The sequence below is a fragment of the Alosa sapidissima genome, chromosome 8 (assembly GCF_018492685.1).
Source record: "Alosa sapidissima isolate fAloSap1 chromosome 8, fAloSap1.pri, whole genome shotgun sequence".
In the NCBI taxonomy this organism is placed as follows: Eukaryota; Metazoa; Chordata; class Actinopteri; order Clupeiformes; family Clupeidae; genus Alosa; species Alosa sapidissima.
The window spans coordinates 8,972,936-8,988,651 of NC_055964.1; the positions used below are offsets into that span (position 1 = coordinate 8,972,936).

At 44.1% G+C, this 15,716-nt stretch overlaps 1 protein-coding gene across 2 annotated transcripts in view; it reads left to right on the forward strand.

Moving 5' to 3' along the window:
• Positions 1-6,615, forward strand: part of scarf2 (scavenger receptor class F, member 2) — an 18,190-nt gene extending 11,575 nt beyond the window's left edge. The window contains exons 10-11 of one of the 2 annotated variants that reach the window (XM_042101715.1): positions 1,946-2,095; positions 2,963-6,615. In XM_042101715.1, the coding sequence (XP_041957649.1) occupies positions 1,946-2,095; positions 2,963-4,113 (1,301 nt within the window). In that variant the 3' untranslated portion in view covers positions 4,114-6,615. Of the gene's footprint in view, positions 1-1,942; positions 2,096-2,962 lie in introns of both variants that reach the window. The other variant, XM_042101714.1, reaches the window with a different exon arrangement.
• The last annotated feature ends 9,101 nt before the right edge of the window (positions 6,616-15,716 follow it).

Sequence of the window (15,716 nt, forward strand, 5' to 3'; positions counted from 1 at the left end):
GCGATCCCATGACACAGAGCTCGATGGACGCATGTCTCAGGCCCTAAACAAGCGTGCTGGAGAACAAATGGGAGAAATGGGTGTTGAAATTTGCCACATGCAATGTCTAGTCCCTGGAAAAGTTTTTGACTGAATAGTAGTAGTCTCTCTCCCTCCCTCCCTCCCTCTTTCTCTCTCCCTCTCTCTCACACACTTACTCTGCCCCCCTACACCCTCCACACACACCCCCATTTCCTGTTCAGAGCATGCTGCGTGGCGTGTCTCATTGGCCACCCGCTGCCTTGAGGTCCAGCACTCCTCTGCTGTGTAACTCTACTCTCTGAGGGACACCTAAGACCTGTGCATTCCAGAGAAAGAGAGAGAAAGGGGGGTACTTGGGAATAGAATTGAGGAGCACAAAACAGAAGTTAGACCCGAGGTTAGTCCAATGTGGCACTAGTTAGAGCTAGAGAAGACGAGATAGGTGAAAACATTCTCCCTCCCCCACATACACATGGACAAGCATGCATGCAACGCACGCACACACACATACTTCCACTTTACCCAGGGGTACAGCCTGAGTCTTTATGACTCATAGCGTTTTGGAATATCAACTCATGGATCTTATCCTCGTTTGAAACAAGATGACTCACATTGTCTTAAAGTTAGTCAATGTTTTCCTGTGTAATTAGTTTTCCATCTGCACCAAAATAGCTGAGCCCATGCAAACTTTGTCCAGATGCATCCTCACATTGGGACAGGCTTTTAATTGTGACTCTGAAAGGCTCTGGTTCGCCTTGGGCCATTTAAAATCCTCTCAACTAAACCTCATGCCCTCCCCTCCTCCATCTGATAAAAAAAGTTTGAGGGGACCGGGGACCACCTGCTGTCCCAAGCAGCTGGGTAGGGCGTGGGGGCATTTGACTGTAGTTTTGTTGCGTCAAATATGTGCCTTTGTCTATAGGCCACTGTGAGGGGTTGGGCTCTCGTTGGCGTCCGAGTCACGCTCCTCTCCCAATGCCCTGTCTGGACCCCCTTTCTGGGGCACCAGTTGTCTGGTCCTCTTACCCACAAAGGAACAAAGACCCTGACTGTGCTCTTTGCCTCTTTTTGTGCCATGATTGCTGTTTACTAAAGATGGGTCACTGTAATTCAAATGTTAGCATTTATGTTGTCAATAAGAACAAATAAAACAAAGATTTATAGCTTCTTGGTAATTTAATAATGATGTGACTGAAGACATATCATCGTACTAATGGAAGAATCATTGAATGTCGTCAATAATTCTCTTTCCCTCAGTGGGTTGAACACACAATAAGACAAGGACAGTCTTTGTCACAGTCGGTCCTTTGTAGATTCTCCCTTAGGAGAGCATGTTCCAGTTCAATTACAGGGAAAGTCGGCCTCCTTTGGCACGTTTTTTCGGAGAGCGGAACGGCTGGAGTCACGCGCAATAACGCTGCGAAGCAGCTGATGTCAAAAGTATCCCCCATTTTTTTTCCTTTCCTGCTCTCTCGGCGGGGATTTAGATGTGCCTGAACCACAGGCATCCCACAGACGTCCCCATTCTGTAGGTCAGCAGAAAGCCCTAACATTAAGTATGAGGGAAGAGCTTTCAACTGGACAAAAAAAGCTCTGACCTACATTAGGCAGAGAGAGAGAGAGAGAGAGAGAGAGAGCACTCTGCAGTCTCCTGGGAAGCACACAGCTCTCAGCCCTCGGCTCACACTCTAACGATGACACCTTGATTACAGACCGGCTTCACTCCACTAAAGCGAGTTGTCACAGTCACTCGACGGCTGCGGCCTAAACTGTTATCATCGGTGTGTAAAAGGTCATGTTTGAAGGAGGTATTGTTTCACCAAGAATGTAGTGACTCCTCTTTGGGCTTACTATTTGGGTCTGACCCCTTGCTCCTGGGTTTGTTTTCCTTCCCCCCCCCCCCCCCTTTTGCGTCAACCAGTAGCCCACCATGATCCTGAGAACACCTTCAACTGCAGCTTCATCGAGCCCCCCTCGGAGGTTGAGCCTCACTCCCCCTCCTGGTCCGACCAGGAATCCTTCTCGTCCTTCGAGACCAGCGAGGACGGTCCCGTGTACTGCATACCCCACGAAGGTGAGTCCCAGTGGGAAAGCTCGGTGCACAGAGATATCACTTTTTGCTTATTGGGATCGGTGCCCTGACCAAGCTATCGGGGCCATCAGGACGGGCGGGGTTGAAGTTTCGGAGCAATTATGGCATGACCTACTTTGAGGGATAGCATCGTAGAGGCTGATAGAGCTTATGATAGGCCTTGGCCTCAAGCTCTTTGCCCTTTGTGTGCTTCAGTATACAAACAGGAAACGGCAAGGATGGTAAAGTCAGCACGTGGCACAGGGCCAAGGCATGAGTCACTGAGTAAATTATAGGAGGGGGGGGGGGGGGGGGGGGGGGGGGGGCAGACGTGTGTTTTCTGAGGAGTCCCTCCTTTTTCTCTCTTGTTTTTTTTTGGCTTTCTTTCTTCTTTTTTCCATTTTCATTCTGCCTCTAGCTCCTGTATTTCTTTGTCTTCTCCTTGTGCTTGTTGTGACTGTCTGCCTCTTTGTCACTTCTAAGTGAAGCCATTGACTCATGCTCAAGTGAAGCATTTACTCAGCTCCAGTCACAAGAACTAATTGCAGGCGTCTCTGATATTATCCACCATTTCAATCCTAATTAAGCAGAACAAATGACAAATTAATTAAATTCATTTCAGAGGCATCCACTTTTTTTCCGTTATCACCATATTGATAGTCTGACACAGCTGTACATTAATTTACAGAAATTCACATTTAATAGGCCTGCAGTGCTTGAGCAGATTAGTATTATAAATTTCACTCGTTGCTTTCAGACGGGCTGATATGACAAGGCTGCTGAGTTTGCTCTGTGTTTGAAAATCTCTCCTTTAATGGCTGTGCAATTACCTGTTTCTTCACGTGATGTGTTGTTCCTCTCGTTCCACAGAGACCACTGGAGAGACTAACGAGAAGTGCAGTCCAGCACCTGTAGCAGAGAGCACAGTGGCGTCCAGCGAGGATGATGCCGGGGAGTACACATCCCTCAAAGAGACCACCCCAGCCAAGCCAGGCGACGGCAGCGAACAGCCGCTGCTAAAATCCACGGACAGCGAAGGCTCCACCAGCGGCTCCGAGTCGGCCGCCGGGGCCCTCTATGCCCGCATCGCCCGCCTCTCCAAGCAGTCCAAGGAGGACGAGGACAGCAGTGCCGGGGAGGTCAAAGGGAACGGCAAGCCTCCGTCTCCGGAGAGGATCAAGCCTCGGCCGCCCGATCCCTCCACCAAGCCCAAGGTTTCCTGGATCCACGGCACAGCAGCGGGAACCAACCAACCAGACAAAGGGAAGGGAGAGACCCCGCCCGTGGAGAAGAAGAGAAGCTCCTCAGAGGCCAGCGAGAAACAGAGGAGTCGGGAGAAGTCGGGGAAGACCAAAGACAAGAAGAGCCCGGAGCACAAGGCCACTGAGGGAGGCGACTCTCCCAGCAAGGCCAAACCTCACAAGGGCCGCACGGCGGAGGAGCACAGGGAGCACATCAACGGCGTGGTGCAGAACGCCCTGAAGAAGATCAGCAACTTCCACTCGGAGAAGAAGGCTCCCAAGGAGGAGGTGACCTCCAAGGAGCCGCCCAAGAGCCCCAAAATCATGCATCCGCACATGAACTCGGAGGCCGCCACCCTGCTGGCCGCCCAGCTCAAGGAGAAGACTCAGTCCATCAACCGCAACGAGGGACTGGTGGGGGTCAAGACCAACGGGCTGGCGGCCACGCAGGCGCAGCGCGAGAAGCCCACCCCGCCCCAGAAGGCCAAGCGCACAGTCGGTGGGCCCCAGCTGCAGGGCTCCACCAAACCCCTGCTGCCCACTACAGGCAGCCTGCAGAAGATGGTGGGGCCCGTGACGGACACGCCGGAGACACCGGAGAAACAGCCGAGCATGAACGGCTCAAAGACTGTGGAGGTGGTGGGGGAGTCCACGCCCAAGAGGACCCCCATCAAAAAGCCACCGCGGAAGAAAGGCAAGGAGGGTAACCCCCCCGACGCCGAGATCAAAACCACTCCAAAGACAGCAATCATGCCACCTCAAGTAGTGAAAAACAATTAGTGCTGTTCAGTCTCAACGGTGCTGCTTGCTGAACCTCACGGTTGATATTTTCTCATTAGTGACAAACGACTGTCATAGTGTGTCAAGGAAACCGATACAAAACAAGATTTAAAAAAAAAAAAGGTCCAGGACATATCTGATGCAACAAATTAACTTGAGAATAATCTCGAGTGTAAAGTACTAAGAGGAATGCTTTACCATACAGTATTAATGTGTACATGGGTTTTGAGGTAATGTTATAAGCTTGGTTTTATATTATAAATTCAAGTGTATGCAAACTATAAGCAGTTCATTTAGTATATACTATACTCTCCTATTATACAAGGTATGTTATTGATGGGTGTTCTAATCTGTGTTCGAAGACAGTGGCATAAGTCTTATGTTTTGTTGAGTTCTGCAGTATCCAGTACTTCCAAGGTGGTTTATGCAAAACAAAAAGATTTTGTTTATCGGCTACTGACCTATCCAAAGATTGGTACTGGTTATGCAGACACATTTGACTTGCCCAATCCAGATCCTGATCATATTCAACATATATAGGGTTAAAAATCAGTTTGTTATCTATAGACCATATGTATCTACAACAAGGTTCAGTTAATACTTGGAACTTGGAAAACTTATTTGGCTCCGTGATTACCCATTTTAGTGAGATGAATAGCCTGTGGGGCTTGAGGTTAGCTCTCTGTCATCTCCAAAATGGTAGCTTCACCCATGATTGGCATTTAATTTTCTTTAGTTCAAAGTGCACACTGCAATTTAATTGTGATAAATCATGCTTCAGTGCGGCCCGGCTGAACTTAGCCGGGACCCATCACGATACCACTGTCAAGCTCCCTCGGACCACTTGATGCCTTGCGTAAGGAGATGTGAAAAATAACCTTTCTGTCAAACCCAAACATGCAGCGGTCTGTGCCATGGCGGTGCAATCAACTGAGCCACACTGGAATTCTTGACCATGCAGTTTAACAGTAAAGTGCCTTTAAAAAGTTAAGTCATGCCCTTAAGCGGTATACGGTTTTAGTCAACAGTGGCCTTTCCTCTTCCCGCTGGGACTGAATGTGTCTGTGTCTCTTACGGACAGGTTGAGATGCAGTTACAATGGCAGTTCCAGACTACTTCAGACTCTGGTGGCTATTACTCAACCAAAGGTGGCATACTTTTTTAAAACTGCATTCCAAAATTACCCTACAGACACAAGACACACTCACAGATACTTGTCTCTGCAAAGATAATAATAGTATTCAGCTTCTTCACTTGAGCCAATGATTCTCAAACATCTATCTTTCATTGTATCAGCTTATGGAATAATAACACCACAGGTCCATGTAATCACTATCAAAGATCCAACCAAACTGTTCAAATCACAGGTATTGATGTTAATATTGTTCCTATGCAAGAGACCACACCGGAGTTGAATGGTACGCGTGGACCATCTCTCGAATGCCGGCCACATACATGCTTAGACGATGACTGTCTTCTTTGAGCGGTTTCCTGCACACATTGTCTCCCTTCAGTCTGTCATACCATGTAATTATGGAACAACACATCATGTTCAGAGTTATAGGCCTAACAAGCACTTGTGGGTTATTCTAAGACCAGGAATACCCTCTCTATTAAATTGAGGACTAGAATCAAATACTAGAAGAAAACTGGAGGCTTTTTGAGTTTAGATGCAATGTATTTAGGTGTTTTGTACTGTCTTGTGCGTCGTCCGATTGAAACCCTAAGAGTGAGTGTCAGTGTGTACAGACAGCAGTATGACATAAAGACCACGTGCTTATGATGTATGTAAAGGAAAAATTTGTTGTTACTATGGTTGCAACTGTTTTCTATAATGGTACAACTATTTAGTCGTTATAATGGTTATTTTTCTACGTTAAAATATTTTGTAATAATATTTTGTCTATGTCTGTAAGCTGTGCTTATGTGATTTTTTGCTATATCATGTTATTTTTACGTTAAATGAACTGGCTTTCATTTTTCTTTATACCTTTTTGTTTGTTTCCTCGTTTTATATATAAACATCAGGTACAAAAATTGAATATGATTTTACAGTATACTCGAGACTTTTTAGTGGTTGTGAGATATTATTTTTGTCATTTCTCTGTGGAGATTCTTGTTCTTTGGAATATGAACTGCATGAAGCAGATAAATGATTTGTCAATTCATATCCATCTTTTCTAATGGTCCACTGGGTTTATTTAAAATTGCCTTTTTCAAATAACTCACTCCGACAAGACCAGTTATACATGATTTTGCACAAATGTCTATGTGAAAACATGCTTTGATTGTAAATGTTTGGAAGACTGATATGAGATTTTGAGGACTGAGATTTTGCTTAAAACAAAAAAGAGAATCTTATATCTAACTGGTCTAGTCATTCATTTTCACCAGTAAACCTGGGTATGTTAACAGAATTAGTTTCCATTTGACAGTGTGTCCTTGTAAATGTGTTGTTCCTCAGTTACTTCAAGAAAATAAAATGAAACTGTAGCAATTGGACACTGTGTTCCTGGTGCAGTTGGCTGCATTGTCATGACTACTGATGCATATAGATCGTTGCCCGCTCATCAAAATTCATGTGATGAGATCCCGTCCACACTGATGGTCAGAGAACGCAGCTCTGCACAGCTCCTTCCCAGCTGACCCCTCTGAGCTGTCATCGATATTTCACCTCTCTCTGCAGCCTATTTGAAACCATCCCTCCACTCTCTCCTGCAATAACCCCTCTTCCTCTCTCTTACCCTGACTGTTCTCCTTTCAGCGTTCCGCCCCTCTCTACTGTTTAGTACCCAGGGCCTCACTTTTAATTACTACTGTACGCCCTCGTAGATGTGTCCCTCCAAAGTCCCACCTCCTAAAAATAAAACAAAACATGTAGCTGGTTGGCCCTTTCACAGTGTGTGAGCAGTTCAGGACCCTACAGCATCATCTCTCTCTCTCTCTGTCTCTCTCTCCCTCCCTCCATCACTGCCGTTCTCTGGCTCTTTCTCCCTTGTGTGTCTCCAGGGTGAGGTTTAGCACACGGTCACACACAGGATCATCAAAGGAAGAGCGAGCCACGGCTGGCCTCCACTTCAGGGGACAAGGCAGCCTTTCATGAAGGGGAACAGTCAGGGGTCTGTGCGCGGGGACCCTGCAGTTAATGCATCATGCGCCACATATTTGTTCTCCCTCGTTCCGAGGGGAGGGGTGGAGGCACGGTCACCAACCAGCGAGTGGCTATAGGAGCGGGAGCCGCAACGGCAGCCCAGTGCCCTCGAAGGCGTATGCAGATCATGTGACCTGTAATTGAATCCAGAGAGGAAAAGATTTTCGGGGGCTGAGACTTTTGGGCTGGCTCTGCTGACATGGCGCCCCACTAACATAGCTGTTTTTTTTTTTTGCGAGGGGGGGGGGTCTAACTTTTTTTCAGGGGTTGACATAGACTAAACAAAGACCACAAATGTTGCATGAGGTTGCGGCCGTGAGAGCTGACCATGTGTGACGCAGCGGTTGACAACCTAGCAGCAGACCTCTGCTTTGCGCGACCGCTGCTGAGCCTGTGAGCAGAAGCCTGTTCCACGACGAGGAGGATTTCAGGAGAGTTCTGGAGCACTAAAATCCCTGAATCACTGAATTATGTCAGTATCTCAGTGGTAGGTGCTGATGCTCTGTTGAGCTGTACAGAGAAGCTCTGAAAGCCAAACATCTTATGGGTCTGCTTACATTACACTCTCAACAAGTTATGTGTGCGTTTTAGCCAGGAATGTACATTGTTTTCAGTAGACTTAGCATTTTCTTCCATTCCATACAACTTAAATGGAAACATTACCACAATAAAACAATGTAGGTTATACCAAGTGTGGGTTGTATGGATTGTAGCGTGAATTAAAAAGACAAACACTGGGCCTATACGTGATAACTTCCAGATATGGCAGGGCCGATGTTAGTGGAAAGAGGGGGAGGGAGATTCGTGAGCAGCAGCAGAGGAGGGGGAGGGGGGAGGGGATGAAATGACATGTTGACTGCCAGTCCAAACATATTCTCAAAGTTTGGCCCGTAATCAAGTGCCAGTTCTACAGAAACAACCAGACCTTAAGACTGAGACCTGTAACCCAGCCAACAAAACCCAGGGCCACAGGTCTATTCAGATCCCCTCGTTGTTATGGCAACGGGAACAGATTGCATCCACATCTGGTAGCTATTTCAGCTCCAAGAAGAAGAAAAAAAGTTGAGGAAAAGAAATTTATGAGTGGAAAAAAAGGAAAAAAAGCCAAATATTTTCTGCAATGCAAAGCAGAAAGAAGCACGGATAAAGTTTCACTTGAAAGGACTTTATGTTATTGTTGTTGTGTTTGTTATTATTATTATAATTATTATCATTATTATTATTGCCATATTATGAACAATAATAATACTACTAGTAGTTGTTGTTTTCAACAAATACCAGTAATTGTTTAGTATAAAGTCATTGCATAAAACAACCCTGGCACGTTTAGCTTACCTCATGCTTTTTGTTTTATCACAGTGTTCAGTGCAGAAGCCTGTGGAGATGACTAGAGTCTTATATATTACAGATCTCCTCATTCCTACAGGTAAAAAAATATATACTTTTTTTCTACAGTAACAAAACACATAAATGGTGTGGTCCCGTTTCAGTCGTTTGGCACCCTTGCTGAAGGCCAGTAATGCCTGCAGGCAAGTTTTTTGTTCAGAGGATTATTTGGTCGGAGTATAGCTGCAAAGTCATGGGTCATTTTGGCTTGTTTCTATCTGTTTAATGGATCTTCAAATGCCATAGCGCTCAAGTCAAAAAGAATGTTATTCTGCACTATTACCCTATATTGTCTTGGCTGAATGTCCCAATATACTTATGCATGCCGTTGCCATAAAACGACATTTACTGGAAACATTTGGCACTTGTCCTCAAAGTAAACCACAAAATGCTGAGGTCAGCTTTTAGCCCAGGAAATGGCTCTGTAATCACATGAGTCTACAGCATTATATTATTTCAAAAAACGTTTAGACCTCTCATACCATGATTTAAGACTGACCAATCCAATATCAGGCAGTTGCCAAGCTCATTCTTAACAGTACCAAAGCCAAAGTTCAACATCACCACCCAAGGCTACTTCACACTAAAGCATAGAAACCTATGCTAAGCATCATGGAATGGGAGTCAACACAGAAATGAACAGCTTATATAACTTCTTTTTCTTGAACGCCAATACTGCATTGAAAGCTTAAGTGCTGGAAAGCGTACCCAAGCCCCTTCCATATTTTGACTATGTAATAATCTTCTATCCTTATTATTACGCTTTAGACGTGGATAATCAGGTTTGGGTGACTGTTGTCTGCACCTCTAAATTGCAGTGCTTTTTTCCCCCTTTGTCAGCATAATTCTGTGGCGAGTTTATTAAAGAGGATCTGGGGCTAATGGAAAACAGGTCAAACTCTCTCTCTCTCTCTCTCTCTCTCCTTCTCTCTCTCCCTCATTTTCCCTCCACAGCCCCCTCCCTTTTTGTCTCCCACTATTTTCTCCCCCTTCTCTTCCTCTCCTTCTCTCTGACTCTATCCTCCCCCCTCTTCCCTCGTTCTCTCTGTGTAGAGGAAGGAAGCAGAGCGTTGGCTCCAGGTTTCAATTTTCACATACTCTAAAGGCAGGCTGAGCACTCCTCCCCCCCCCCCCCTCTCTCTCCCCCTCTCTCTCTCTGCACTGAAGAATAACAGTTCCCTGCCACTGAATGCTCATCTCAAAAGCTCAATTTCAAAACCAAAATGAAGAATCATGACTTTAGTTTCATATCAGTATTTGGGGGCTATATCCACATTCTGTCCAATTTTTCCACACAAGTGGGCAGTAACTGTTTTAAACAACCGGCCGTCAGTCTCATTTCAGTAACAACAGTCCAAGCCATCCATTTCTCATTACTCCAGGTGAGAGCTGCTGGAGCGTCGTCCACAAATCGGGAACGGGAGCTGGATGGCCGACTCAGCAGGCCGGCGGCTAAGCGAGTGAGCGAGCGTGGCTGTGCCGTGGTGCGCATGTGGCAGAGGCCCTGCTCGTTCCGCTGCCGCCATTACGGGCAGCCATGTGTTTCCCATTAGCCAGGGGCTGGATTAGAGAGAGGAGCTGCAGTGGTAGCCCGTGTGCCCCTACTGGAGCTGTGATGTGGTCAGTGCCTGGACATTGAGCATTAAAGCCCTCCTGCATCCGGCATGATGTCACAGGCGATTCAATTTCCTCCAATCTCCGAACATGTAAACACTGGGCCCAGTTGCAGTCTTACGGGGCAAAACCCGCAAAATGGCCCACACTGCAGTGCTCCGGTGAATTCCATTGAGAAGATAGAGTTTCTGCATTTTTTCCCCGCCAAAGAGTTCAGTCCACTGTTCCACAGGAATTCTTGAGACAGAACTAAAACTCAATGCTTTTGCCAAAAGGTTTGGTCAATTATTTCACAGAAATTCTTAACAGAGTTGAAACTCTGCTGGACTGAAGATAGGAATGTGCGATATATATCGTCTACAACAATATCTTAATGATAGTTTTAATGATGCACGAGCCGACATTATTGACTGTTTCTTAAACTATGGCCGGTCCGTGATGAGGAAACTGCAGGTTCCGCACACAGGGCACGTCACTGCTAAAGTCAACTTATGCTAGGTGCTTCTACATCATGGAACTGCCAACTAACAGGACAGGAAAACCAAAAATTAGAAATCAGGAAATGTCAGGAATTTAGCAAACATAGAGACATTACATAGTAGAGGTGTATTGGTCATACACGAGGAAACATGGATGGCCGGCATTCTAATCTGTTGCGGATGTGCACAGACAACTACAGACATGAAGAGTGCATAGTTATGTTCACACTCTGAGAGTTTGGAGTCATAACTCTCATAATGTGAAAGATGCTTAATATTCTAAAACTTTATTGTTCCAAAAAAGCATTCTTGAGTGAGATACTAGTGCAATATGAAACTATGAGAAAAATATTGTCTAATTATCATAATAGACCAGGGCTCCGAACCGGTTCAAGGAACGAAAACGAAAACCGAAAACGAACGGAATTTTACGGAATTTTACGAGGAGCGGAAACGGAAACGAAAACAAAATGCTCTTCAACTGTTCCGGAACAGAAACGTTATTCTGAAATCCACAAAACCGGTTAATAACGTTTTTTTTTCGTTCTCTATATATTTTATAAAATTTCAAAAGCAAAAGCATATCCTATGTCAGGGAGACTATTTCCGGTTGTGCGAAAAACAAGCCCGCATCTACACTGTTAATGTGAGATAACAAGCCGCTATGTAGCCAACTACTGTAGGCGAACAGCCTAATAATTTGGTTTCTGCAGTTTGAAAAAAAAAAACGAATAAATGGACCTTTGGTCCAAATGTGTATATTTTGTCTTACTGTTGTAATGTAACCTATCCGTCTGCCACTTCGGATCTTAGGCCAGCTCGTAGCGTAGGCTACTGAAACTGATTTGGAAATTGTTTGTAGCCTATGCGTAATAGCCTATTTTGCCTGTCCACGCCTTGTCGTTTTAAAGTCGGGATTTGAAATGTTTGCGCAAATTATAGCCTATTCTATGTAGAAGAGTTAAACAGGAAATTTGAGATAGGCCTTGTCAGCAACAGACAGGTTCGTTTATAAACAGGGTTGGAATTATAGCGCAAGCCTTTGAAGGTCTCCATATGGATAAAACTTAGGCTACAACCAGGTAAGGAGTTTAGCACGTATCCAGAAATATTTTTGATAAGAAATTATTTATAGGCATAGGTTAGGCCTATAGTAAGTCTGTAGGCTATGGGATGGATAGCCCATCTGAATGTTTTTGGATGCCGCCTGTGATTTATTATTTTTGGGCATAGCTACGATATAGGCTAAATCAAGAGGAAATAATGAGAGCATGTCTATTCTAAGGTAAAGTCCACAAAAATAGACTTGATAGGCCCACCAAACACTGCCGGAACTTTAAGAACGAACGATATTTTGCGTTCCGAACCGGTTCAGGACCGATATGTTGGTGGCGGAACGCATGCAAGAACGAAAACGTTAAACATAGGCCTACCTGAACCGTTCGGAACGGAACGTTTGAAAAATAATTTCGTTTTCAAGCCCTGTAATAGACACAATCACATAAATTATTATGACCGCCACTAGCGAAGCTAGCGAAGCGGTCATTTAGGGATTGTCAAAGTTTTTTTTTTTTTTTTTTTTCCCCGTCATCTACTTCCTGAATTTTTGGTCAACGATACCCGGGACACCGAACCACCGGGGCACATGAAATTTGGTGGGTATGTAGCCCCACTAGACTTTTATGGAAAAATTTAGTTTCGTCCCCGGGGCCACTCCCAACCCCCCCCCCCCCGTGCTGGGCCCCCCGAACCGCAAAAAAAGCAGTTTTTCCTAAATAACTACCTGAACCGTGGCACTGAGGCCCATAATCACTCATTTGTGATTTTCACCCCCCCGGTAAAAAATGAAAATGCAATATTATTCTGCTTTAATCGCCCCTATCTTCAGTTAAGATGTTCAGAACTGCACCAAATTTTATGTGTATGATTGACCTGGCATTCTCTGGGGGTATGCCAAGTTTCGTAGAATTTCATCCATGGGGGGGTCTAAAAAAAATTAGGTTATGTGTACATTTAGTGACTGTACACTCATTGGCCTGTAGATGGCGGTGCACACATATACACATGCACACACACACAGGCACCCACATACTATCGGTATTAGAACAGCTGATACATAATTACAAATTCAGTAGGATTAAAAGAAAGCCAAAAGAAATATTCATCATCATCATAGCTGCATTTCCAGTATTGGCGATAAGTAGTCGTTTGTCCACTAGATGGCGCGTCGTTGCAGTGAGACGTAATTTTGTTGGAAGTTAAAAGTGGGTTGGAAAAACAATGGACAATGGACAATGAAGCATACAAGGAGTGTAGTTTACCGCAGAGAACGTATAATAAGGATAGGATGATGTTCACATGAAATGTAATTTCCATTTCTTCTTGAAGCCGAAATAAATCTGAGGATGTTTATCGGACATGCTTGGTTTTTACTGGAGGTAGGCTACATTAATCTTATAATATCAATAAGGACCTAGGTAATGTTACCGTTAGCGTTGGTTGAGTGATGGAGGCCAATTTGATTGATTGCATTTGTAGAAAACTATAAATGCGGTTAAACCAAGCAAATTGATAGCAGCACTGTAATTGTATCTTTCGACTGTCATTTGTTGCACGTGCTACAAAAATCATTCTGTGCAATGGAAGATTTACCAACGTTACACCGGTCTGATACAGTTTTGCCTATGCGTGAGACTGAGACGCCTGTTTATTTTGTTTTAAGTGCGTGCAGGGTGTGAGAGGGGAATCGATGTGCTTTGATTACAGCTTGGTAGTTGTAGTCTGTGAAATTAAAAAGCACGTGTGTGTGAAGTATCCAAGGACACCTTCATTTCATTATGGCTGCTTTAGCAACACACCTTAAGCTACTGAGTGGGTCCCATTTAGAAGTGGCTACTTCATTCGCGCTTTCCTTGACTCATGGAGCTGCGTGAATTTTATTACAACTTTTCGCCACGATATGGCAGTTTAAGTCCGCTTGATACTGTAAGGCGTAAGCCATTGGTTTCCAAAGGAGATTTTATTTGTGTCGCCAGCATAGCCTATTGACAATTTATGTCGTAAATAGGCCTACCTTATAAGCCTACCTGTAGCTTAGGGAAGCTAACAGCTTTCTATTAGGATCTAGTTTGTTAGTTACAGTTTTGTCATAACTCCCTGATGCATTTTTGCATTTAGAATAGCCAGAGCGTGGATATCTCAATCGGAAAATTAAACAATATCGGGTGCCTATGGACTATAGGCTGGGTGAACCCAGCCTGAGCTGCCCGCTATTTATTTTTTGTTTTCTTAAAAGATTGAGCTTGGTCTGGTGAAAGCCAGACTAGCCATGGACCTCAGTTACACAATGCAAGGGAACATGAATCAGCCTATATTTGCACGAACAATAACGGACAACAGCTCTTCAACTTTGGCCCGTTAAAATGTGTATGAACAGTCTAGCGACGCATTTCATCAAGGCCCATTTGGACATGTCAGTTATTTGCACCACTGGTTAGATGTAAAACAGCATTTCGTTTCAGACTACTGTTACTTAATTTGTGCATTAACAATAACGTTTCAGACTAGGCCTACTGTTACTTAATTTGTGCATTGACAATAAAGTATTACATTCAAGTATTACATGAACTAAAGATGACTAAAATCTTATGTAGAAGAAGAAACATTCACAAAAAATCCATCCATCCAAAAATGACCTTTGTTTTTGATAGCTGTTGAAAACGGCATGGAGCTGACAGAGATGTTTTTGTTTATAAATAAATAAATAAATAAATAACATTATGCTGATACCTTTTGCTTTTCCCAAATACAATGTAGCCTACAGGTGTAAGTGACCTTTCATCAATCCAGTTGCAATGGATGAACTGTGATGAACTGCCCTACTTGTGATTGTTTAGAGATTTTAAAGGTTTTATAACAATGCTACATCTTCTTTGGCTATTCTAATCTATTCACCTTTTCAGCACCAGTAGGCTACTTTCTGTGCAGCCGCACACACACACTCAGGCATGCCAAACAAGCATACACAAAAGTTTCAAGAGTGGGGGATGGAGTAAAAGATGGAGACAAATTGAAGTGTGATTTATTTTCGCGGAACGGATGTACATGACTGAGCGGCGGTCATATTTTGTACCACTATGCGGTACATCTAGTTGAGATTTTTTTTGTCAATATCGCACACTCCTAACTGAAGCACAGATAAATGGCATGTTGGCAAAGCATCATACAAAATGACCACATTTCTAACAACCTCACATTTATGATGGAATCTCATGGTTTGGGGAATCAGACTAGAGTTGTCATAAAATACATGCTGGGTAGTAGCAGCCCCAAGGATCAAATGAAGGTTGCAGCCTCAAGGATCAGCTATCAAATGAAGGTTAATCTCTTGTTCGGCCATTCTTTACGCCATCACATAAACGCTATGACAAAGTCTGTGGGAAATTCAACAGTCTGGTTGCAGTTAAATGCGTGGATTATGTCTGAGCTACTGCATTTGTTATGACACTGAGAGAGCCATGTGCTAATGAATCACACTGGACCAATTATTGGTCCATGTTGAACAAAATTATTGTGGTTACTGTATATGTGGCCTATGTGATGTGGGGTCTCAAGTCCTTCTGTGTACTTCTATCAGATTTATAACCTATATGTTTTAACAAAGCTGTTGACAGGATATTTTGGCCAGACATTTAGAATACAATGTCAGTGGGCCCTGTTTAGACTCAGTCAGGGTCTGTCTGTGTCCATATTGCATGTCTCACTCAGACACATTCTAACTGTCAGAAGTGTGCTGGTGCATGTGTTATAATCTCATATCATGCATGAGCTCGATATTTACAAGCTGCCGAATGGACTGTTTAAGGTAAGTGACATGAATCAAACTGTCAGAATCAAACTGTCAGTATAGCACTATGAATGTGACCCAGTACAAAGTATTCACAAAGAACAACAAGAGATGAGTAGATAAAATA